Source organism: Silurus aristotelis (genome assembly GCF_946808225.1).
Source record: "Silurus aristotelis genome assembly, chromosome: 17".
NCBI classification, from domain to species: domain Eukaryota; kingdom Metazoa; phylum Chordata; class Actinopteri; order Siluriformes; family Siluridae; genus Silurus; species Silurus aristotelis.
The window spans coordinates 14,204,763-14,230,309 of record NC_139590.1 but is presented as its reverse complement, the minus strand read 5'-3'; the positions used below and the strand labels follow the sequence as shown (position 1 = coordinate 14,230,309).

General features: G+C 37.4%; 1 protein-coding gene and 1 long non-coding RNA gene across 4 annotated transcripts; both read left to right on the top strand.

Annotated features, from left to right (window-relative positions):
* Positions 1-4,127: 4,127 nt before the first annotated feature.
* Positions 4,128-25,030, top strand: LOC310739748 (ras-related protein Rab-37). 3 transcript variants are annotated; one of them, XM_083565973.1, is made up of 9 exons: positions 4,128-4,946; positions 5,505-5,615; positions 15,887-15,928; positions 18,718-18,784; positions 18,961-19,013; positions 19,174-19,239; positions 21,026-21,082; positions 23,513-23,589; positions 23,875-25,030. In XM_083565973.1, the coding sequence occupies exons 1-9, from the start codon at positions 4,836-4,838 to the stop codon at positions 23,981-23,983; spliced, it is 693 nt and encodes a 230-aa protein (XP_083422099.1). In that variant the 5' UTR covers positions 4,128-4,835; the 3' UTR covers positions 23,984-25,030. The 3 variants fall into 3 exon arrangements, with proteins under 3 accessions (XP_083422099.1, XP_083422101.1, XP_083422100.1); XM_083565975.1 differs by having other exon boundaries at positions 4,149-4,251; XM_083565974.1 differs by having other exon boundaries at positions 4,287-4,946; positions 23,513-23,593; positions 23,879-25,030.
* LOC310739791 lies at positions 7,690-9,443 on the top strand. Its single transcript, XR_014537489.1, has 2 exons — positions 7,690-8,871; positions 9,030-9,443. It is a non-coding gene; the product is annotated as an uncharacterized lncRNA (long non-coding RNA).
* Positions 25,031-25,547: the final 517 nt, after the last annotated feature.

Genomic DNA, 25,547 nt, shown 5'->3' with positions numbered 1-25,547 from the left:
CCCCTTCTCAACACAGTTTATTCATAAACTGCATCCACTTGTTCAACAGTTTACAGTTTTTGCATAAACTGTGCCCACATGTTCCAGCAAAAATAGACATGTTGCTAAAAATACCCTCCTTGCATGAGATGGCAAGAAATAGCAAGGAAGCAAAACTCCTACACTATGCGGAGATTAAAGAGGATTCCAGGCCAGAATTCTGGTAGAGGAAGGAAGGTGTCTCGGTGTTGGCGGACAAAGCTGCAAAGTGTAGAGATGACTTGCCAGGGGTGATGAAAGAGCATTGAGCATGTCTTTAGCCCTAAGGCCAGTCACTGGGGCTGCATGTGGATGGCATAACCATGGCAACATGTGCCAGATCACTCCCACGTAGGGCTCGTGCTCCCCATTGAGCTGAGCCATGACCTGCTGTGAGATGCTTATCTAAAGAACCACTCTTTTTCTCAGAAAGAAAGTGAAAGAGAGAATGAAAATGTAGGCTGTGAAGCATAACAAACAAAAACATCCTATTTTCCCCAGTCTATTTATGTTACTACTATTACAGTGCTGGGAGGAACCTGCTTGGCACTTTTAGCCCTTTCCACCTAAGACATGGCAAACTGGCTTATCTGTTCACACGATCAGAAATCTCATTCCTTTTATTCACATAACATGATCTCACAACATGGCATTATGCACTAATAATGTAGTATGTACAGTGTTGTTCAAAATAATAGCAGTACAATGTGACTAACCAGAATCATCCAGGTTTTTAGTATATTTTTGTTGCTACGTGGCAAACAAGTTACCAGTTGGTGCAGTAGATTCTCAGAAAACAAACAAGACCCAGCATTCATGATATGCATGAGGCTGTGCAATTGGGCAATTAGTTGAAAGGGGTGTGTTAAAAAAAATAGCAGTGTATGCCGTTGAATGTACAAACTCAAAACTATTTTGTACAAACATTTTTGTTTCTAGATTTAGCAATCCTGTGAATCACTAAACTATTATTTAGTTGTATGACCACAGTTTTTTAAAACTGCTTCACATCTGTGTGGCATGGAGTCAACCAACTTGTGGCACCTCTCAGCTGTTATTTCACTCCATGATTCTTCAACAACATTCCACAATTCATTTACATTTCTTGGTTTTGCTTCAGAAACAGCATTTTTGATATCACCCCACAAGTTCTCGATTGGATTAAGGTCCGGGGATTGGGCTGGCCACTCCATAACATTAATTTTGTTGGTTTGGAACCAAGACTTTGCTCGTTTACTAGTGTGTTTGGGGTCATTGTCTTGTTGAAACAACCATTTAAAGGGCATGTCCTCTTCAGCATAAGGCAACATGACCTCTTCAAGTATTTTGACATATGCAAACTGATCCATGATCCCTGGTATGCGATAAATAGGCCCAACACCATAGTAGGAGAAACATGCCCATATCATGATGCTTGCACCACCATGCTTCACTGTCTTCACTGTGTACTGTGGCTTGAATTCAGAGTTTGGGGGTCGTCTCACAAACTGTCTGTGGCCCTTGGACCCAAAAAGAACAATTTTACTCTCATCAGTCCACAAAATGTTCCTCCATTTCTCTTTAGGCCAGTTAATGTGTTCTTTGGCAAATTGTAACCTCTTCTGCACATGCCTTTTTTTAACAGAGGGACTTTGTGGGGGATTCTTGAAAATAGATTAGCTTTACACAGACGTCTTCTAACTGTCACAGTACTTACAGGTAAATCCAGACTGTCTTTGATCATCCTGGAGCTGATCATTGGCTGAGCCTTTGCCATTCTGATTATTCTTCGATTCATTTTGATGGTTGTCTTCCGTTTTCATCCACGTCTCTCTGGTTTTGCTCTCCATGTTAAGGCATTGGAGATCATTTTAGCTGAACAGCCTATAATTTTTTGCACCTCTTTATAGGTTTTCCCCTCTCCAATCAACTTTTTAATCAAAGTACGCTGTTCTATTGAACAATGTCTTGAATGACCCATTTTCCTCAGGCTTTCAAATGCATGTTCAACAAGTGCTGGCTTCATCCTTAAATAGGGGCCACCTGATTCACACCTGTTTTTTCACAAAATTGATGACCTCAGTGATTGAATGCCACACTGCTATTTTTTTGAACACACCCATTACAACTAATTGCCCCATTGCACAGCCTTACGAGCGTGCATATCATGAATGCTGGGTCTTGTTTGTTTTCTGAGAATCTACTGCACCTACTGGTAACTTGTTTGCCACATAGCAATAAAAAATATACTAAAAACCTGGATTATTCTGGTTAGTCACATTGTACTGCTATTATTTTGAACAATATTGTACATGCACGTCTTATTCAAATCATGTTAAAAACCTTACAGGCTTATTTCTCCTTGCATATACCATTCTGGCTTGAAACAGTGGAGGTGGAAAGGCTTAGCTACAGTGCAGTTTGACCGGGGCAAAATAATTCTTCTTCGCTGCCATTACCAATGGCTTCACAGTGAGTTTGCATCCTGACAGGACAGAACTGTGTGGGCTGCTACTGGCTGTCAAAGCCAAACACCACTAGATGTCATAACTTCACACCTTGGGGAGAACTCAATAACAAGCTCCTTACCAGTACAGCTATTGGGTTTCAGTGTTATGTCTGAAATGGATAAAGAATGTCAATAGTCCTTCCATCTGATCACGGTTGTGTGTAAGCACTGCTTACAAAACTCATGCACACAACAGACAAGCGTGCATAGTGATTGCCTTTTGTGGCCAATTTCATCCACCTCGATTATGGCTACAGGGCAACAAGAGGAAACAATCAGTAATACCTTTATTGGGGGTTGCTTTTGTACCAATCACACCTTTATAAAACGCAGCGTTGCCTGTTCCAGGGGAAGCTCATTACTAGGGTTTTTAATGACTAATAAGATCATGAGAATGCTGCTAATTATTTTTCTTGTAATTACACAGGCTTTCTTCTGAGCTACAATGGACCATGGTGTAAGATCTTGAGTTAAGCCCACGACTGTAATAGAGCAGAATAAGAGTTCCCAACCTGTTCATTGTTTAGAAATAAGAAAACATAATTGATGTTGTATTAATCAATGACTCGTGTATTGATTCCATTTGAACGATCACATTTCAAAGAGAACTGTGAGAATGATTTAAATCCAATCTGTGAGTGGACAGTTAGAATACGTGGTTAGCAGGTCTAGGAAATGACTGGTGAGATAGTGCTGTGTGGAAATGCTGTGCGCAAATCCTCAAAAATAGAAAAAAATATCTTGATCCCTTGTAACAAGATCTGCCCACTCAGTTCACAAGCAGTAGGATGTAAAAAAATAAAAAATAAATGGCATACAGACGGGAACATTAACATCGCTAGAGATACTTGGAACACATTACATTAACAGTAGTCTACTCTTCAGTCTAGAAAATGTAAGGCTTCTTTAGAGATCTTTTAATGATCCCATTTTGGGGATCCTTAAATGTTCAATGCAAATCCATTCCTTCTGTGCGTTCCACTTTCCGATAGGATCTGGAGAAGCTTTCTGTAAACTGATTGATTGTGATTGTACAAAGTTTTTAACTGCACTGTCAAAGAGTGAGAGACCCAGTCAGGTGTTTATCACGTTTAGTTTTGCATTAATGAGTCTATCAACCTGTTCTGTTCAATCTCTTGGTCAGACGGTGGAGACAAACTCACAGTAAATCAGAAAATTGACATGGACATACTGTTCTTTCACTAATACCTCTCAGTCCTAGCCCTATACACTGCACCTTAAAACATCAATACTTTAACATAGGCATGTTTTAGTGAAGCTCATGGTGGTTGCTTGATTTAGTAATGAACTAAAAGGTTCACATAAATGGTTTTTGGAGAGAGAAAAAGAAAAGAAAAAAAGCCATGTTGACAATCCTAGGCAATCCTAGTGCTAATTTGTTGATTGATGGTGGACTTAGCATTACTAGGGCACTGGGAACATTAAGAAAATGAATGCATGATAAAACAAACAAAAAAAAAAAAACATTTAAGTATTTGTGCACTGGCAGTATTTCAAGGAGGTTAAATCCCAAGTCACTGTGCGGCTTGAGGTGTGCAAGGAGAAGAAAAACCTCAAATTTGTAACACTAAACCACTGAAACCCAGTCTTTCACTATGCTTCTTTGCAGATACAGAAAAAAACAAAACAAAAGCGGAAGTCAAGCGCGAGGCGAACACCTGCGGTCTCGCGCTCGAAGATTTGACGTTATATGCATATGCTGGAGTAGTGTGTACTAGTCTAAGGTTGTTGTTGTGTTTATTTTTTTTATAAAAAAAAAAAAAATAGGTGGGGTTGCTTTTGTTTTATCTGAGCCTTGAATGTAGGTGCGCGCCTTAAGTGTTTGTTTGACTCTCGCCTGTTGCTTGAGCTACTTTTTTTTTTTTTTTTTTTGGCCCTGGCTTGTGTGTGTGTGTGTGTGTCCTGTCTCTGATAATGATCAGTGCATGAAGATGATGAGCACACCGCTTCCTGCTTTTCCGCGGCACTGATGATGGGGTGGATGGGCGGCGCGGCGGACCGGAGAGGTGCCTGTGTGCGCGTTGTCTTGCATTCTCGAGGGAGCGTTTGTTGGGAGTTTGGCGTTCGTGCGTCCTCGTGTCTCTCCCGTTTCTCCTGTCTCTCTTGTCTCTTCCGTTTCTCCTGTCTCTTCCGTTTAATGGCGACCGATCAGCGGCGTGCTGCCCACGGCGTGTGAGCGTTGACGCGTGCGCTGCATGTGGCACCTGCGATTTACACACCGGTGTCTTGGGGAGAATTTTTTTTATTATTTTTTTTTTACTGAATTAAAAACACCTACATTCTTGGAAGCTCTTTTTTTCTGCGCAATATGTCTACTAAAAAGATGCCCATGTCGGATAATGAGCTTAAAAATGGAACGTCAAGAAACATGCTGGAACGATGCGCCTCAGTTAATGAATATTTTGACATTTCCTTCAAGGTGCGTATTTGTTGTTGTTTTTGTTGTTGTTGTTAGAGAAAGTCCGACTGTTTCTGGAATTGAGCACTTTTTGTGCCCAGGTTTGATCAGATTATTGAACACTGTTGAATAGAAAAAGTTGTTTGCACGATGAAGCCACTGAGTTTCAATAGTCTATTTCCTGTTTGTTTTTGGTGCTGCAGCAGATCACAAATAGAGGCTGACATTTTTTTTTCTTACTCTCTCAGCAGTTGGTAAATGTTTACTTAAGGTGGGATCCCTTGAGATCCACTCTCGACCACAACACATGAATGCATGCATAATGATTCCTGAGCTGAGCATGTGCTCCATGTCATACTTGTGCATAACTGTGACATTCGAGAAAGCTGTATTGATTTGTTTGTTGACTTTTGCAAAGTGCACAGTTTAGTTCACATTCAAATCACATCTGGTAAGAAAAAAAAAAGAGAAAGCAGACAATCATCCTTTTTCATGTGAAGGTTTTGAGATGCACTCTTGCAATATTGATATGTTGTAAAGCACTCAAAAGTTATATGAATGACACCTGTACACCTTTAGGTGATGCTGCTGGGAGACTCTGCTGTTGGGAAGACTTGCGTCCTGGTGCGTTTTAAAGACGGTGCCTTTCTGGGAGGGAACTTCATCGCCACTGTTGGAATAGACTTCAGGGTGAGCAAGAACTGGTCAAATTTAACATTCCAGCAAACACATTGTCTAAAATCTGTGAGCAAAAAACAAAACTTTATTTTTTATGGTTATAACAACAAATTATTGGTCAAAATTAGCATAAAATTATACGAATGCACTCCAGAGACCTCCTGTGCCACCATTTATTTGATGCTAGAAACCGGAAAATTCAGTTATATAATCTTTTCGTATGCAAAGGTAAACACACGATAATGATTAAAACGATAACTGATGTAACATTTACATACAAAAATACGAATCCATGTTCGGGTGTGCAGAATGTTTTAAGAATATCTCCCTGGATGTTTTTTTTCCTTTAAAAGATTCGTCATTATTTGGTTTGGTTGGTGTGGTATCTGCCACACCTGGTACCGCCAACCAAGAACCAGAAAACAAGCTCATAAATGGAACCAGGTTAGATAGAGCAGGGAGAGATCTACATTATTTGTTGAATTCTTTAGACAACAAATAGTTTGTCATTTTATTTTTTTGCCCATGAGTGTTCACAAACATACTTTTTTTTATGGTTGGTCAAATCGCTGACTTGAAGCTGTTGTGTTCTTGAGGAGATTTCCTTGTTGCTAGAGCCTTTGTCTTGCCTTTTGTATTTATTATGATATGCTGTACCTTGTAAAAGCAGAATCAGCTGGTGCACAGAACTCCGAATATCCAAAAACAGTTTTTTTTCTTACATTTAATAGACAAACCACTTCAGGCTTCTCTCAGTAAAAGGAGTGCCTGATGCCCATTCACGTTTCAGTCAGGCTAAATGATTACCAGTGCACCCCAGAGACCTAATGCTCTCAAGTTTAACAAGAGTGGGCAATTTAAGAGTGTGGCTATAGCCTGCCAATGCAATAATGTAACAAATGGTTAGAGCATACAGGCTTTACTTTACAACAAATTATAATTAATAATGTATTTCAACAAAATGACTAATATTTGGTCTAAATGTATCTCTCAAAGGTAAATTTGTACATATGCATTAGACATTTCCATATGCATTTGAACATATACTGTAAAGACATATGTACAAAGGCAAGTCGTAAGTCAAAGCTTTGTATTTTGTTCACGTCTGAGCTCAGATTACTGTCACTACAGAATTTCCCATGTTCTCTCTTTGTCTGCATGATTTTTCTTCTTCAACGTCTTCAATTTCCTCCAACCTCCCGAAAAACATGCTGACAGACTGAATGGGTGTGAATGAGTGTGTGATTGTGTGATATTTGGTACTCATTCAGGGTGTATTCTTGCCTCAAGCTCAGTGTTCCTGGCAGCGCCTCTAGATCAGTCTCAATCCCGACTGAGATAAAGTGCTTAAGATTAATGAATGTAGAGAATGCCATTATGTTTTGCTCTTCCTTGCTTTCACAGTATTAACTATTAATCATTTAAGATGCTACTTTCCACGTGCAGTCTTGATGCATCGGAACATTTCCAGATGTATATGAGTTCTGTTTTCTCAAGGACTTGTTTGCACTGTATTCAGCATAGCGGGGTGAGTGTAGACAAACGATTCATTATGCTCATATTATAAGCACATAACATCTCATTAAGAACTTATTTTCAGTGCTTTGTGATTTGCAGGATAAAGATGCTGAACCAGTTGGACTAGACACATTAAAATAATACTACCAACTGTACTGTATAATAATTTCTACAAAAAAAAAACAAATCTACAAATTGTGCCAATCTGTGCACTCTAAATGCCACACTGCTCAAATTTATATGATTTATTTGTAGTACTTTAATTCTAAGAGCATCTTGAGTTTTAATGTTTAACATTGTCTAGCTGCATGGAAGTAAGACAGTGAGTTTTTTTTTTTTCTTCTACTGTTGTTGAATGGCAATGTACTCTAATGCGTTGGAACATGGCAGTTTTATTTCGGGCACATTTCCTAGTATTTTTCTCCCACACTCCCACTTTCTGAGTAAGAGAGAATGGCCACCTAAAGACCAATGTGGTGGAGAAAAAACATTATACAACCCATTATAACTAATTGAGGGTAGGGTGGGTGGGATTAGGTCTTTAAAAATGATTCTGTGATCACTCAAATGATCACCAAAGATCCCAGGCTTACTAGTTTCTGCATTGTCTTGACAGTATTAATAATGGGTTACTGATTTAGCAGTAAAAAAAAATACATTCCCTATCAACTTTATTAGGAACACTTGTACTGTACACCTGCCTATTCACGCAATTAAAGAATTAGCCAATCATGTGGTAGCACACAGTGCATACTTATCATGCATATACAGGTCAAGAGCTTCACTTCCTGTTTACATCAAACATCACAGTCTCTTGGCATTACAAATTTACATATAAGACCTTTGAAACATGCCCTTATCCAGAGCGAAAGAGTGCTCTAAAGTCTCAATAATCTTAATAATGGTTTGTTAGGTCACAGACTAGGAATGGTGGAAAAACATCCCCTGAGCCGTAATTCTATAGCTGAAAATTGTTGATAAGCGATCAGACCAGATTGACTTAAAATGCCACCTGGTCTTTTTCCAGTCTTAACCTGTGCAGTTCTGGCGAGTGTGTTCCTTCTGTAGCCTCTGATTTATGGTCTTGACTGACAAGACTAGAACTTCTGTAATCTTCTGCTTTTGTGGCCTATCTGCCAGACAAATGTACAAATTTAGCATTATGGCATGCTTTTCTGCTCACTGTGACGGTAAAGAGTGTCATTCTCTGTTGACCGCTCTCATTAAAAAGGTGTTTTCACTTGAAGAACCACTGGCAACTAGATATTCTCTGCACCGCTCTGTGTAGACTGTACAAAGCAGTGCTGTGCATGAAAATCCCTGGAGTTACGGAGATCAAATTTTAGTTTGATGCTTTTTAATTAAATCTTAACTCTTTATCTTGGCATCGCACTGCTGTCACGTGATTGGTTGATTGGATAATTTCATTAACATGTACAGGCTGTTATAATAAAGTGAATGGTGAGTGTATGTGGAAAATAATGTGTTGCTGGTCAACAAAGTGTCAAGATACCAATATGATGAGAGATGATAAACAAAAATGAAAAATGTTAATTATACAGTATAAATGATATAATAATTATAATGAATGATATAATAATTAGATGGTGCTCTACAAGCTGGTCAGTGTGAGAGTCAAGCTGCAGCTGTGGCCTGCCAGAGACAGTCACAAACACTGCCCGTCAATAAGATGTTTGCTGAGCTCTCCTCCTCCTCATGTGTCTTCTGCTTCCTCTATCATGGTTTAATGGTGAGTTGCAAATAACCACCGTACATTTCAACCAATTGCATCATGCGTCATGATGTCTTGCAGTTAATGTGGTCTGAGACAATTGCTTCAAGTTATGTACTTAGCTAACTTCATTTTTGACCATGTGTGCTTCTTCTTTGCCACGTATTCCATTACAGTTCACTATACTCTAGTGGAGGAGGAATAATAAGCCACGGCTGATAGAAGTTGGCTGTTTCCTGTTTACAAATGTAATAAGGTGGAATAAGTTTGGTCCTTTATGGAGGCAAACGCAAACGCACCATCAGTGGAACAACACACCACATGTAATGAAGAATTGAGCTGGTTTCATTTTATCCCAGACTGTAGAGTCATGCAGCTAATGGATGACCCTAACACCAGGTGTTAATACAGTGTAAAATGCTTTAGATTTGAAAAAAAAAATCTTAAAAATATCTATCATTGGCAGTGACTGAAAAAGATGAACACGTGGTAAGGCAAACAGAGAGGATTATTTATTCTGTCCTTTGTTTTTTTAAAAGAATAAACTCAAATAGTCTAAGCACACATTGTCCATGAAAATTATACAAAAAGCTAGACAAAATCCTGTGTAGTATGTACATTTCTATTTCTTATGTTTGGTATTATAAGGATTACCCAGCATGAACCCAGTACAAACCTAGAAAAAAAGTAGATAGGCAGAAGCAATTCTAATTTCAGATTTTAAGGTGTGTGCCACGCATTATTTTGCCGTAAATGAGACATAATTGTTAAACCATAACAATTTTGTTGGAGACCTGCTGATTTTATAGATAAAATATTTATCCCCCGTATCTTGAACACAGCCTTCAGGTATGTGGATTATATTCTGGAGGCATATGGTCATGATGCAGTGGAGATTTAAAATGGCATGGATGACATGTCTCCAAAGCTAATTATGTGCCCCTTCAACCCTCCCAGACTGACACTACACCACTGAGGGCCTGACAATTTATCTGACACTGAAAGTAACTGAAAGTAATTCAGTTGGGTTAAAAAAAATGTGATATGTTTGTGTCTATAAAGTGTATATATATATATATATATAAAGTATATAAATTGGGTCTGGATGGTGTTTGTTTTTCTTACTTTTGTGGGTGGGTGGATGGATGCAAGCTAATAAAAAAGCTGACCAAAAATTCCACTGAATGTCAGTAAGAGACAAGCTTATGATTTATAAGAAACGCAGAAGGACTCTGACTAATACCGTGTTGTGTGTGGTTGCAGGTGTGAAACCTTTTTGCTATTTTGTGATAAACATAAGCGCACTGCTGCCTTTGTAGGTCAGAATCTTAACACAAGGCAAGGACATTAATGAAATTGTTAATAGGAAATAGGGCCAGGGTGGTAAGAGCAACCATAGTGTATGTCTGTCTAAATAACTAAAATAATGTTTATTTGTCTAATGTTAGGCTCAGTTAAACAAACACTATACGTGCAAACATTTTTGGACTCCTTACCATCTCACATATTTTGCCAAGAAGCACACAATTCTACAGGATGTCTTTATATGCTTTAATGTTAGGATGTCCCTTGGTTCTACAAGGGATCAAAAACTGTTCCACCATGACCGTACCCTTCTGCACAAAGTGAGATTCAGTGGAAAAAAAAACACTTGTGTATGTGTGCTATCTACAAACCATATAGTATACATATATGGATCTTCTTCTTCTTCTTCTTCTTCTTCTTCTTCTTCTTCTTCTTCTTCTTCTTTAGGCTGCTCCCATTAGGGGTCGCCACAGTGCATCATCTGTCTTCATACCACCCTGTCCTCTACATCTGCCTCTTTCACACGAACTACCTGCATGTCTTCCCTCACCACATCCATGAACCTCTTCCTTTGTCTTCCTCTTTTCCTCCTACCTGGTGGCTCCATCCTCAGCATTCTTCTACCAATATAACTCATGTCCCTCCTTTGCACATGTCCAAACTCAATCTCGCCTCCCTCACCTTGTCACCAAAACATCCTACATGTGCTGTCCCTCTAATAAACTCATTTCTAATTCTGTCCATCTTCGTCACTCCCAACAAAAACCTTAACATCTTCAGCATCTGCTACCTCCAGCTCCACCTCCTGTCTTTTACTCAATGCCACTGTCTCTAATCCATACAACATCGCAGGTCTCACCACAGTCCTATAAACTTTCCCTTTCACTCTTGCAGATACCCTACTATCACAAATCACTCCTGTCACTCTTCTCCACCCACTCCACCCTGCCTGCACTCTTTTCTTCACTTCTCTAACACACTCTCCATTATTTGCACTGTCGACCCCAGGTACCTGAACTCCTCCACCTTCTCCACCTTTTCTCCCTGCAACCGCATCACTCCACTGCCCTCCCTCTCATTCACACACATGTAATCTGTCTTACTCCTACTGACTTTCATTCCCCTTCTCTTCAGTGATACCTCCAGCTCTCCAGGCTCTTCTCAACCTGCTCACTACTCTCACCACATATCACAAGATCATCTGCAAACATCATAGTAATGATGATCATAAAATGATAAGACCGGCATAAAAACGGATACTTTCTAAATATAATAATAATCATGAATCCACTAAATTGTTGTTTATTCACTTTTCTAGCTTGGGGGTTTGAATTTAGCTGTAATGTATTATGTGTTAGCGGCTGGAGCAGCCCCTTTAAGAAGGTAGCGGACGGAGGTAAGACATGTGACCGAGGGAGGCATCTTGACATGCATCAAGAGTGAGTCATAGACAGATGTGGCAGAGAGAATCCGGTAATTTTCCAAAATAAAACATAATTCAGAATCAGATAATAAATAAAACGGAAATAATGTAAGTTATGTATTCTTTCTGTGCGGTCCGGTACCAATTGACCCATGGACCGGTGCCGGTCCGCGGCCCGGGGGCTGGGGACCACTGCTCTAGATCAGCAAACTGCATTAGACTTGGGCTTTTCATAAAGGTGGTCACTTGCTGACAATCAGTTAATCAAGGGCTTTTAAGTTGCAGAACCTGACTGCCACTTTATTATGGATAAACGTGTACTTAGTTTTTCACAATAGACTTTTCCATTTTGCCTTTATTTTTGAAAAATAAATATGATGGTGTCAAATTGAATGTGTTGTTCATGTTTTGATGTATTAAGACATGCAAAGGACCAGTTGATTTGGTTTTTATTAGGTCCTGATATGTAAAACCATCACATTCAAAGATGGTGTACTTTCAGTTTCTGTACCTGTACTGTTGTGTAGCTTTCCGGTATTGTCCAGTTGTTCTAGATAGCTAGGGCCGATCCTAAATATCATTTGTTTTAAATTGTAAATCATTAAATAAAGCCAGTAAATGATTGTTATTTTAGCAGGATGTTTAAAGTCGAATTTAAAGGATTGTGGAGGAGGTTTGCAATTTCAATTAGATCGATTAGATCACCACATATAGAAATATTACAGTCATGTTCTTGAATAAAGAATTGCACAGCAGCATTTAGCCCAGGCGGGTATTGCACATTCTTGCAGTTAAATTTAAACAAATTCCCTGTGATAAAATGAAAGAAAAATCAAACCATTTCTATGATTTTGTTTTTGTATAATTATACTACAGTAATATTTATATTTGTATTATGGCCAATGTAAAACATTAATTTTGTTTAAGCTGTTTTTGTGAATCAGATTACAATGTGGCATAGCTAGCTGGCTAATCGACTCACCAAGCAACAAACAATCAAAATTTACATGTAGAATTCGACATATTCGGAGATAAGAAGTACTTAAAGGTAATATCATTACATACAGTGGCAAAAAAAAGTATGTGAACCCTTTGGAAGTTCATGGCTTTCTGCATAACTTTGTCATAATATGTAATCTGATCTTCATCTAATTCAGGATGAATTCCCAAGTCTATAAAAAAAATTCTTCAGGAATGTAAGAATTTCTGTATGTCAGCTGTACCTCTGCAGAAGTTGGGTGATGCAACAGGACAATAACCCAAAACACAGGACCAAGTCCACAACAGAATGGCTTCAGAAAAACAAAATCCACCTTTCAGAGTGGCCAAGTCAGGACTCAGACCTCAACCCAATAGAAATGCTATGAAATGACTTGAAGAGAGGCATACATTTGAGATGTCCAAAGAATTTGACAGAGCTAAAACCATTTTTCCTGATTAATGTGTGGGTCTGATCCACAGCTACAGGAACCGAAGAGTTGAGCTTATAGCTGCCAAGGGGGGGTTATTAATTCCAATTTACTTACTTTTTCCACTAACATTTTTTATGTTGAATGAGTGTGTTCAATAAAGGCATGGAAGATCAGAATTTCTTTGTGTTATTATTTAGGGACAAAATTATATATTATGTATATTATATAGGGGGAGTGGTAGCTCAGTGGTTAAGGCGCTGGGTTACTGATCGGAAGGGAGGGGGTTTAAGCCCTGGTATCACTAAGCTGCCACTCTTGGGCCCTCGAGCAAAGCCCTTAACCCTCTGTGCTCCAGGGGCGCCATATCATGGCTGACCCTGCGCACTGACACCAGCTTCTGAGCAATCTGGGATATGCGAAGAAAGAATTTTACTGTGCTGTAATGTATGTGTGACAAATAAAGGCTATTCTAGACAGATTCCATTCTATTCTATCATTTATATTTGTCAATACTCGTAACTTAGATGAAGATCAGATCACATTTTATGACAGATTTATGCAGAAAACCATGAAGTTTAGAGCAGCTAACTTACAATCTTGATTTGTGATTAGAAGCTTTTACATTTTCCTGAAACATTATTCCTGTTAGGTTTGGTTCCTGCAGTGCATCTTGCTGCAGGTGGAAGCAAAAAACAAGTATTTTTACACACTCTGTGTTGTGCCAGAATGCCTTTCAGGATCAGCTGACTTTAACCTGTGGTAGTATGCTATTTCCTTGGTCCAGGTGAGATACTTTTTCCTGGCAAGAAATCTAGCTGCAATCAAAAACAGATACTTGGTTACAATACAGACATGGCAGTATTTGAGTCAGTTGGCAAAGGGTAACTGGAGGAAAAGTGGTATAAATATAATGTTCTTATGCAACCGACTGTACTGTAGATCTTACACAGAATTTGTAAGAACAGTGTGGAAAATTCAGTTAGTGGCGGTTCTGTGGATGGAAGCACTTGTTTTGAGCTGGCAAGAATAACGATAACTTTGTATTGCAATAGTGGATAGCCCAAAAGCATTTTAAAAGGTGCCCATCAAGGTGGTGGTCAACAAACATTCTTCTGTCAGCCAATCGTAGGAATCTAAGGTTCCTGTTGGCAGAGACTTGCTGATCCTGTACAGTAGTTTGGAAAGATTTGACCTAGTCTGACGACTCTTGATTTCTGCTGCAACATGCAAATGGCTGGGTTAGAGTCTGGCATCAATAGGACCTATCATGGGCCCAATTTACGGCGAGTTAAAAGGTGGGATTGGTTGTGGTGGCGAAATGGTGTGGGGAATGTTTTTTCTTGGCACACACTTCCAATGAAAGTTATTATTAAGTATATACAGTGTTAAGTATTGTTGCTGAGATGGCAAATGTACACACATCATTCACTCAAGTAGAAGTACAAATACTCATGTTTTAAACGACTTTGGTAAAAGATAAAGTACTGACTACACTTTTTTACTCAAGTTAAAGAAAAGAAGTTTGGGCTCTGACTTGTACTTAAGAAAAAGTAGCCATGACTACTACCTGTTTTATCGTCATGCTGGTAACTGGACCTCACATCATATTAATATATTAATAGAAAAACATTTATGAATGTATCCAGGCTGAACAACCACCATATAGAGTGGATATGCAGAGCAAAGATGATGATGGTGAGGTTATCACAAATGTCTCTGTTCTTAGTCATGTTTACATCGCTGACTCCCTCTGTCTCATCTACGTCAGCACCATACTTCTTGTTGCCTTCTGCCTTGCTTGTTGTTCGTAGGCTTCGAAGCTTCGTAAACTAGCCTACATCTGTGGTGTGTAAGAGCCTGGAAATGATACACCCGTGGTAGGTTGAAAAAGCCGTGCAACGACAAGAAATAGTTTAGTAGATGCGGTGTGCAATGAGAAGAAACAATATTGATTATGTCACAGAATAGATTAAAACTAAAGTTTTCTGGTTTGAAAATGTAAGAAGTAGGACGTACAGATGTTTGTGCAAAGAAATTTAATGAGTGAAAGTAAAAAGTTGTCAAAGAAAATAAATCGTAAAATAAAATACAGATACTAGAAAAATCTACTTTAGTAGATTAACGAAGAATTTGAAATACATTCCCACCTTACAGTGGATACATTTCACATTACCAGCAAGAATGTGAAGTCATCTGAAACTGCATATGTGAACATGACAATCAGTTCAGTTTATTTTTGTGGCCTCCCCCCTCAAACAAGTAGTTAGTTGAAACAGATTATTTTATGCTACCTAAAATAAATGACAATTTTTTTTGTGTGTGTGTGTTTTAATGAATTTCTTTCTCCCTGGCGAAGCTCCATGCTAAACAAGCCAGCCAGGGTTTTGCCTGTTTTTGATCCTCACCACTAACAGTGTGTCTCAGCTTGAATCTGTCACTTCTAACGCCTGTCAGCGTGAAGCATTTCTGTGTTTTTGTCAAGTTCATTGAGCCATTTGGCAGTGACGTGTGAAATTATTTTAATAAGCTTCGTGTTTTCAGGGCAGGAGGTGTAATTTTGAAACATTTTGTTCAGCACATGCTGACCAGACACATCTTCAGGAAAGGAACAGAGAGGCTGACTGTTATTTTTGATTGCCATGTTTCTCCTCTCCTGGGTAATTAAGTCTAAGCGAGAACTGTATTTTGAAGGACCAGTGCTTTGAATTGTTGTGAGACTCATTTCTATGTGTGTGTGTGTGTGTGTGTGTGTGTGTGTGTGTGTGTGTGTGTTATGAAGAATGTTAAATGCTCTTTATCCTTGTGACTAGAAGATGACAACTTTATATCTGACCTAATTGTATAGATCTGTAAACACAACATGGATGAAATTGTTTGTTTTGTTCCTTCTCAGAACAAGGTGGTGTCTGTGGATAACATGAAAGTCAAGCTCCAGGTAAGCTAGTTAGTTGTCTGTCATTTGCATAATTCTATCACATGACTCACACTTTGATGTGTTGTTTGTAATCCAAGGTAGTCATGCACCCATAATCTCGATCATTAACATACATAATATAAAGCATTACATATAAACGACAGCTGTCTAGTTATTGTGTATCTGTGCGACATTTATTCATTGCAACGAACCAAATACAAAACAATTTTCCCAGATTGAGATTTATACTCATTTTAAGACTGCTTTGATTGACTGTTGATAGATTATTTTATTAATTTTAAACGCAAAATTGAATTCTAATGGAATATTTCAAAGTTGTATGTACAATAATCCTATATTTAGTTTATGGTGTGAAATAATAAAATTAGTTTTTTTTTTCTCTCCAGTATAAATATAATAAAACTGCTAAACCCTGACAAATTATATCAAATAGTTATGTTTTTGTGTACACCTGACCATCACATTCACATGTGGGCCTTTCATAAATAGTTTTCACAAATTTAAAGGCATAAAATAGTAAAGAATGTCTGTATACTGTAGCACTGGAATTTCTCTTTGTTGAAAGTAAGGAAACGAAACCTGTTCCTAGGGTTTTTTTTTTTAATGAAGGTGTGTTGTGAAACTGTATATTGTTAAAAGTGTTTAACAAATATAAAGTAATTGAATGTGGTTTACCAAGGTTGGTGGGAGTGAAGAAATTTAAGTGGCTGGCACATAGCCCTGACCTCAACCCCACTATGAACCAATGTGCAATGTGTGTGTTTTTTTCTTGTTTTTTGTTTTTTGTTTTTTTTATAGACAACAGAGTTGTAGGCTGATTTATCTTAAGTTTGTTATCTAGTGTACCAGTGTAGATTTATTCATTGCTAGTTAGAGAAGTAGAGACGTTGCTCTGGCCAAGGGCATCAAATGTAATGTAATACAAGACCTGGAACCAAAAAACTAAAACACCAATAGAGAGTTTACTTTAGATAGATAGATCAATTTATTCATTCTAAAGAATGAATACGAAACACAGAACTATCAAAAACAGGGGCATGATGAAGTGTGCAAACATTTAGTGCAAAACGTACAACATAAGACACCGAGACAGCACATGACACTGGTGAATTTATCTGTATAATAATAAATACTGTACATGTAAACACTAAATTAAGTTCAGCGAATTAGATTTTCTTTTAATTTATTAATTTTAATTAATTGATTGATTGATTTTATTTATTTATTTTCATTAGAATTTTTGGTCCTGACCGTTGTTCTGACATTAGTTACTTGTTGATTATATATCAAAGTTTAATTATACTATATATTGCTATATTGTGTAATAAGGGACATTGGGAATTTTTGAGAAGTTGGTTAGGTAAAACATTTAACAATTAATGACTCTGAGACAAAGCCATAAAACACCAGACAAAATATTTACTTTATCTTTTCTGTATCAAATTATTTAGGCCAGAGTCTTTTGTTACATGTGAAAATCGTTGTTCATTCTTTCACATAAAATATTATACTAATACATTTTACTTTTTGAGTGACACTTTTTATTTTATTTTAGAAAGACTGTATGTGAGGGTGCGTCAACGGCCTCTTCAATTTTGTGGCCATTATGTAGCCCTGTTTCGCAGACACATCTGTTATACATGATCAGCACTGATGGAGAAGGCACACTCTGAATACAATAGAGGGTGTAATAAACATGAATCATTTGTTATTTCAGAATGCTTTTGGGGGAAAAAAATGTAACAAGACAAAGCACGCATCATCCACTGTAGATACAAAAAGCCATTGTTTGTTTTTGTGTTTAGAACTAATAGAAAGCTCTTATTTTCTTTTTACCATGCTTTTTTTTTTTTTTTTTAGTATAAACATCATGATTATTAACTTAACACTTAAGGTGATGGGTGCTAGAATTTTTATGGCCCTCCCATTCCATATCCATATGAGGTAAGGGGCAATTATGATAATGTAAGATTGTAATAATATGTAATGATAATGAAATAATATGCAAATAAGACTGTATGCAACCCTCTGTGCAGCACATTAGGCGAAGCCACATCTCATTAGACTGTAACTTTTACGATACTGCTAGGAAACAATATTATTTAGAAAAATGTTTACAAGGCATTTCTCATATCACCAGAATGTATTTGAAGATTTTTGTCTCATGTAAAGCTGAACTGTCTTGTATAGTAATTTAAATGTTATAGATTTGGTGATGATCCCGTGTCTGCCCTGTATAAAGCCCTGATGCTAGCATGACGTTAAAGCTCAATTAAAATTCAAACAAACACAAGGCGGATCCTTTTTTTTTTCCTGCAATGCTTAAAATTTGAATACTTTGCAGTTACTGGACAACATTTTCACAGATTATTTTTGAGGGTTTTTTTTATTCTTCAGATGCTTGTTCCCAGTATCCTGGTGATGCATGTTATGTCTTATTATAGCACAGATAAGCAGCAAAAATATACTTTGCTTCCTGTGAGACTACCATCAGGTTATTAGTGTGAATTGGCTGTTATATAACACCTGCTATTTCTGGCATAGTTTGAAGGCTGGAGTTCACACTTTCTGTCAACCTTTTCTTTCCTCTTGTTCAGAGAAGGGCTTTATCCAAAATCAGTCGAACATACTATAGATGCCACAGAGTCATTTCATGCTGTTTTTTTTTTTTAATTTTTGGGTAACATAAAAATACTGACATTTTAAGATATTGAAGATATGGGTCAGCAATTATTACTGATGACGAGATGTTTCAAATCATCTTTATAACTAATTTGCCTGTCTTGCAGATTTGGGACACAGCAGGGCAGGAACGGTTTCGCAGTGTCACTCATGCCTACTATCGAGATGCTCAGGGTAACAGCACCTTTTTCTTTATCTTCTATTTAAAAAAAAAAAAATAAAAAAATAATTTACTTTTATTTTTGCAACTACTTTTGCAGTCAGTGATGAAAATGTTGGCCAGGAAATTTTTTTGATCCCAGTGAAATGTTTGAAATGCTTGCGCTTAGTTTATCTTCTCACCCCTCCAGCTCTCCTTCTTTTGTATGATATTACAAGAAAATCCTCTTTCGACAATATCAGGGTAAGTAATTCATACTGGCAATTTGACCGAGAAGTCATTTTTATTTCTGAATTAGCATTTGCACTGCTTTTCAAATGGCAGCTTTTTTTTTTCCCCTTGATACAAGGTCTGTCTTCTCACGTCATCTCAATTATTTTCTTCCATCTGTATCACCACGCAGGCCTGGCTGACTGAAATTCATGAGTATGCACAGAAGGATGTGGTCATCATGTTGCTTGGCAACAAGGTGAGTGGAACTTTCTGGGGAGGAGCTAAACTAACAACTCAAAGTCAAAAAGAATAATGCTCCCTTTTTTTGTTTTTTAATGGTGATGATTAAGAAATGTGACGTTCCTATAAGCATACATTACAAGATTTGCAAGAAAATGATTTTATGTGACATAAAAGTAGCCTTTTGCAATTTTTTTACTATTTATTAGCAAACAGTTGAAACATTTCTGACACATTTCAGATCACTGCCCTTCACCAGACTGCATGGTGGCCTTTATGAAGTCCTGTCTTTATCTGGAAATGAATAACTTGCTAACAGAATAATGTTTTTGCAACTGTGCAATATGGAGCTTTGCTTGTAAATACTACATGTGGGTGTGTTTGTGTGCATTCAGTTTTTTAAATCAGGACTTCAGAGGCCTGTACAGCTGTGCGAGTGTGATAAGAGCCACGGGCACCGTGCTTAATCCCGAATTTGTTATTGGGCTTCGTGTTCATATAAACTCAGCTTTTCCTGCTCTCGACTGTATGATTTGGGGAAAGCTGGTCTAAAATAATACAATTATCCAGTCATATATAAATAATATTCAAGTTAATTTAATATTGTTGGTTGCAATAGAATTGTCTTTTTTTTTCTTTTTCTACTGAAACATTTTTTCCTCTATTTTTCTGTATGGACATGTTCTAATATTAGGGAATTTAAAAAATATTTTGTGATATTAAGTAAAAGTGAAAAAATGTAATTACATTGCGATCATTCACATACAGTATATAACGGTTATAAAGATGGTTTTTGAGCTGGAACAGAGTCAAATAAAACCGCTTGCATTTGGATTATTGAACACAGTGTTTAGGTAAATCCTCTTATTATCATTGCCACCTACTATTAAATGTATTATTATTATTATTATTATTATTATTATTATGCCACTGTCAAATTAAGATTCTGGATGGGTAGAAGGTGTTGATTACTTTTCTGTAGCAGTAATGTGGCTGTCTGGCAAATCACAGATTTTTATCAATGCTCTAATTATAATAATTTATAGTTTCTATAGTAACAGCTTGCACAGGAGTTTACATAGCCAACGCTTTACATACACAGAAAAATGTAATGTTAATTGATATGGTAAATTATTCTATGAGGAGATTTGGCATTTAGCATTTTTGAAGGTGTCATAAGAGCTTTGCTTTGTGATAGTCAGAGTTAAAGCTGTTCCTTTATTTTTCTAGACACAAGAACACATTTTCTCACCAGCTTCCTTTTATATTCTTATGTAATTGAGAGACCAAGAGGTTGCATCAGAACAGGAACCGTCCTGTTTCCGGAGGCTTCACAGCATTAAATGTATCTTAAGTGTGCTTTAGGGAACATTTTTAATAATTTAGAAAGAACAGTGCATAAATGCTGCTAAATTGCTGTTGTACAAGAGGAATAAAACACTTCTGGGTGTGGTGGTAATTCTGGGAGTAGTTTGACATGGTGCCATACCTACTACAAAAAATGTGTGCCATCTAGATCCTTTTTTTATTTTTTATTTACAGTAATTATTACTATTTGGTGGGGTTTTTTTTTTTTTTTTTTTTTTTTTTTTTAAACTTGCATTTAGGTGTGGATTTCTGTGGTAAATTCTTTAATTCTGTAAAGCTGCTTTGAGACAATGTCCATTGTAAAAAGCGCTATAAAAATAAATTTGACTTGACTTGTTTACTGATAAAGCACTGATAATGGTTCCAGGTGGTAACATTTGTGTAATAATCATCTATGACTGAATTCTTTTTTTTTTTTTTTTTTTTTTTTACAGTCAGACATGGCAGCTGAACGCGTTATTAAGCCTGAAGACGGACAGAAGCTGGCCAAGGTAATAGACTCTTGTTCTGCTTTAAATGCTTAAAAGAGAAACCTCATCAGTCACTTTTACAGCCACTGGAATACCAGGGGTATTTACCAAAATGTGATTAAATAAATAAATGCACAAATGACGTTACTTACAAAATCCCAAATAAGCAACTAATATGAATGAATGGTAAAAACAGTTTGTTATAATCATATAAAATAAGACACCAATTTAAGGTTATAGATTCTATTCTACACAATTTAAGGTTAGAGACATGAACAGTATTTTGAATCTGATGCTCTGAATCTGAGAATAACAGCATTCTTTCGGGTCTATGACCCATCTGTCTCAAGCTGTGGTCACTAGTATTAGCAGAGAGGATGCAGTTATAAAAAGAAAAAGCTATTAACATCAAGGTTTAAATAAGGTCCCTCAAAAAGACGTAATAATTTGCATAAATACACAAACAAACTGTAACGGAGCATCTGTTATAGAAGCTCTGATGGATAGCTAATTAATATGTACATAATGTGTACCGTATTTTTCGGACTATAAGCCGCTACTTTTTTCCTACGCTTTGAACCCCACGGCTTAAACAACGAAGCGGCTAATTTATGGATTTTTCCTGGATTTTTCCCGGTTTCACAAACTTCAAGCCGAAAAACTGAGCCCCATAACGTTAGACCAATTAAATTTCCGAATGGAAACAAAAAAAACGCACCGCACCTGTGTTCTGAGCTGCACGGCATCGGAAGAAAAAACTTCCACCGATGGTGATGTTTGAACACACGACAATGCCAAAAGAAAAACTCCCGAGAGAAATTGTTGTGAAAGAAAGGAGGAAGAAAGTGAACAATTACTTTCTTGGTTAGCTACTGTTAAGATATAAGCCGTTGTAATGCGTTGAGTCTGGGTCATGGGATAGCTAGCTAACTCCAGTTGCAACAGAAATCATATAAGCACAGACAGGTTTACAAAACCTTACGTTTACACCGTGTAACAGACACTGTCTTTCGTTAAAGCCTGTGTATAGTTCATTAGTTTCAGTGTAGACTTATAGACAGGTGTGGCTTATTTATGTTCAAAATAATTGTCAAATTCAGTGGGTGCGGCTTATATATGGGTGCGCTTAATAGTGCGGAAATTACGGTATATGGACCACTTTTGCTACAGTGGTCAGTTTAATACACTAAAATACTCTGTAAGAACAGTGCTGTTCTACAGTTTTAGAGGTATGAAGTGTGTGATAATGGAGGTGGCTGTAGAAGGTGCCCGGAGCCGGAGCTGTGTTTAAGCGGCAATATTTCATTCTCGTACAAAAAAAACCCCCACAGACTTAAAACATGATCAACTACACTGAACAAAATTATAACTGCACCTGTGTTCGTTGTCCATAACATACGCCTGCCCATACCATAACCCAGCCGCCACCATGTGCCACTCGATCCACAACGTTGACATCAGCAAACCGCTCGCCCACACAACGATATACACTCTGTTTGCCATTTGCCCTGTACAATGAAAACCGGGATTCATCCGTGAACAATACACCTTGCGAGACGCCATTGAATGTGTGAGCATTTGCCCACTCAATTCGGTTACGACGACGAACTGCAGTCAGGTCGAGACCCCGATGAGGAGGACGAGCATGCAGATGAGCTTCTCTGAGACGGTTCCTGACAATTTAAGCAGACAATTTTTGGTTATGCAAACCGATTGTTGCAGCAACTGTCCGGGTGGCTGTCCGGGATATCCTGGGCTGGTGTGGTCACACGTGGTCTGTGTTTTTTTTTTAGGCCGGTTTGATGTACTGCCAAATTCTCTAAAATGCCTTTGGAGACGGCTTATGGTAGAGAAATTAACATTAAATTTACGGGCAAACGCTCTGGTGGACATTCCTGCAGTCAGCATGCCAATTGCATGCTCCCTCAAAACTTGCGACATCTGTGGCTTTGTGCTGTGTGATAAAACTGCACATTTTAGACTGGCCTTTTATTGTAGCCAGCCTGAGGTACACCTGTGCAATAATCATGCCGTCTAATCAGCATCTTGATTTGCCACACCTGTGAGGTGGATGGATTCTCTCGGCAAAGGAGAAGTGCTCACTAACACAGATTTAGACAGATTTGTGAACAATATTTGATAGAAATAGGCCTTTTGTGTACATAGAAAAAGTCTTAGATCTTTGAGTTCAGCTCAAGAAAAATGGGGGCAAAAACAAAAGTGTTGCATTTATAATTTTGTTCAGTGTATAATCGTTTAACTTGTGGCTTCAGCACAAAAGCATTCATTGGCCAGAAATCATAAAAAAAACCCACAATGTACAGGCCAATCTGAATCCTGTTGGAGTTGAATGTGTACAATACTTAAAATTACATTACAAACATATTCACATAGGCAATCCATGGTGTACTTTGTGTGAACAAACCTTTCTTTCCTTTTATTTTAAACAAGGAGTATGGAGTTCCTTTCATGGAGACAAGTGCCAAGAATGGTGTTAATGTGGAGCTTGCATTCCTCGCCATAGCAAGGCAGGTTCTGTTATTTTCCCTATACTGGTTTTTCCATGTAATTTTTTAGTTCTTAGTATCATTAAAAACAAAACAGAGGCTTTACAAAAATCGTCCCTCTGTCCAACTTTCACTTAGTAAGAATAATGAATATGTAAATGCCATTGCAACTCATTTGATTGTTCTAGTTGAATTATAATTAATATAATAATAATTATTATTATAAGCATTAGTATTGTCAGCACACATAATATTTGCCAAATAATAGTCCAGTAACTCATTCGAAACTGGTTCTTTTAAACTCAGAGAGCTGAAGCACCGAGCCGGCCAGCAGCCTCATGAGCCAAAGTTCCAGATCCACGACTACATAGAGTCCCAGAAAAAGAAGTCCAGCTGTTGTGGTGCACTCGTGTGACAATAGTGAAGAAGGCGAAGACGAACAAATACAGAAGAAAATGGCACCAACAAATACATGAGGAAATACAGTGATGGCCAGCCATATTTGCGTGAATGGACATAACGTGTTAGAGAAATACTTATTCGGATGTGTGTGACATTAAACCTCTCTTGCTTTTACCATCAGGTGTAGACTTTGTCTGTATTTGTTGTCTGGTTGTAATTAAAGATATTGGAGCTTTATTGTGCTGAGGTTGATGGCAGCTGGATGTGGCTTGTCTGAGCACACGTCTCACTCTGAATTTTATTTCCTTATTAAATAAAACAACCTGAATCATTTGTTAAATCTGTTGCTCCTTTTGGTTCACTTGTGAGGACAGTATTTTTCTCTCCTAATCATGATTTCTATTCATTTCTATACTAAGTGTGGTATAAATGTCAAAGCTACAGCTCTAAGCACATAAAAAAAATCTGGACCCAATGAAAAATGTTCTAAGCCATATTTTTGTGTTAATGGATTTGTATATAGAGATTTGTGCTTTTCAAGTAATATGATTACAATACCTTGTATTTGTGTTTGGTGTATTATGGGCCACAGAGTATAAAGTGTTTCTCTGAGACTTAATATAAAAAGAAAATCTATGGACTTTCACAATATCTTTACACTTGGCATTAATTTGTGACTTATTTTTAACCTTTTTTTTATTTTTAAAGTAAAAATCCTACTGAGCAGTCTGCATATCTGTAAATCATCTGGTTTGCATATCAGATTTGTGAGATATTTAAATGATCATCTCTTGCTATTTAATTGCTTTGTGGAAACTAGACTCAATTATTGATTATTGCTATTCGACTTATTTAGTTGTTACTTGTAACTCAGTGACTTTGTTCCTGAGATCACAAAGTGCCAAGACAAAGTGCTCTGTATAGACACTGTATAAATCTCTATTTTGTAATGTAGTGTGGTGTTGCAATGTGTTTAAGTTATGTAAGTCAATTTACAGATGTGGTTCTATTAGGGGTTTGGACGAAAGTCTTCTATACCCATAAAGTTTATTTACTTTTATGTTGGTGTTTTCTTTGTCTTATTTTCCTTTCGATATTTTTTGCTATTTTCCTATTCTAATGTTTGAGGATATCTGATACATATAATAACAGATAGATACAGTAACACACAGACCCATATTTTAATCAAAAAATTATTTGTGTGGTGTTGAACTTTTATAGGGATGCCTGTATACCTGCTCATTTATGCAGTTATCCAATCAGTCAATCATGTTGGAGCTGCTCATTGCATAAGATCATGCAGATATGGGTCAGTTAATGTTCACCTGTCAGAATGTGGAAGAAGTGTGATCTCAATTACTTTGATTTTTGCTTGATGCCAGACAGGCTGGTTTGAGTATTTCTGAAATTGCTGATCTGCTGGGACTTTGCTTGTCAGCAGTCTATAGAGTTTGCAGCGGACTGGCAGGTTAAAAAAAGTTTTAAACAGTGCTGAGCATTTCAGAATATGAAATTGCGTCAAGCTGGACAAACTACAAGAGGACCATATCAACTGATTATCAGTATATACATTGATC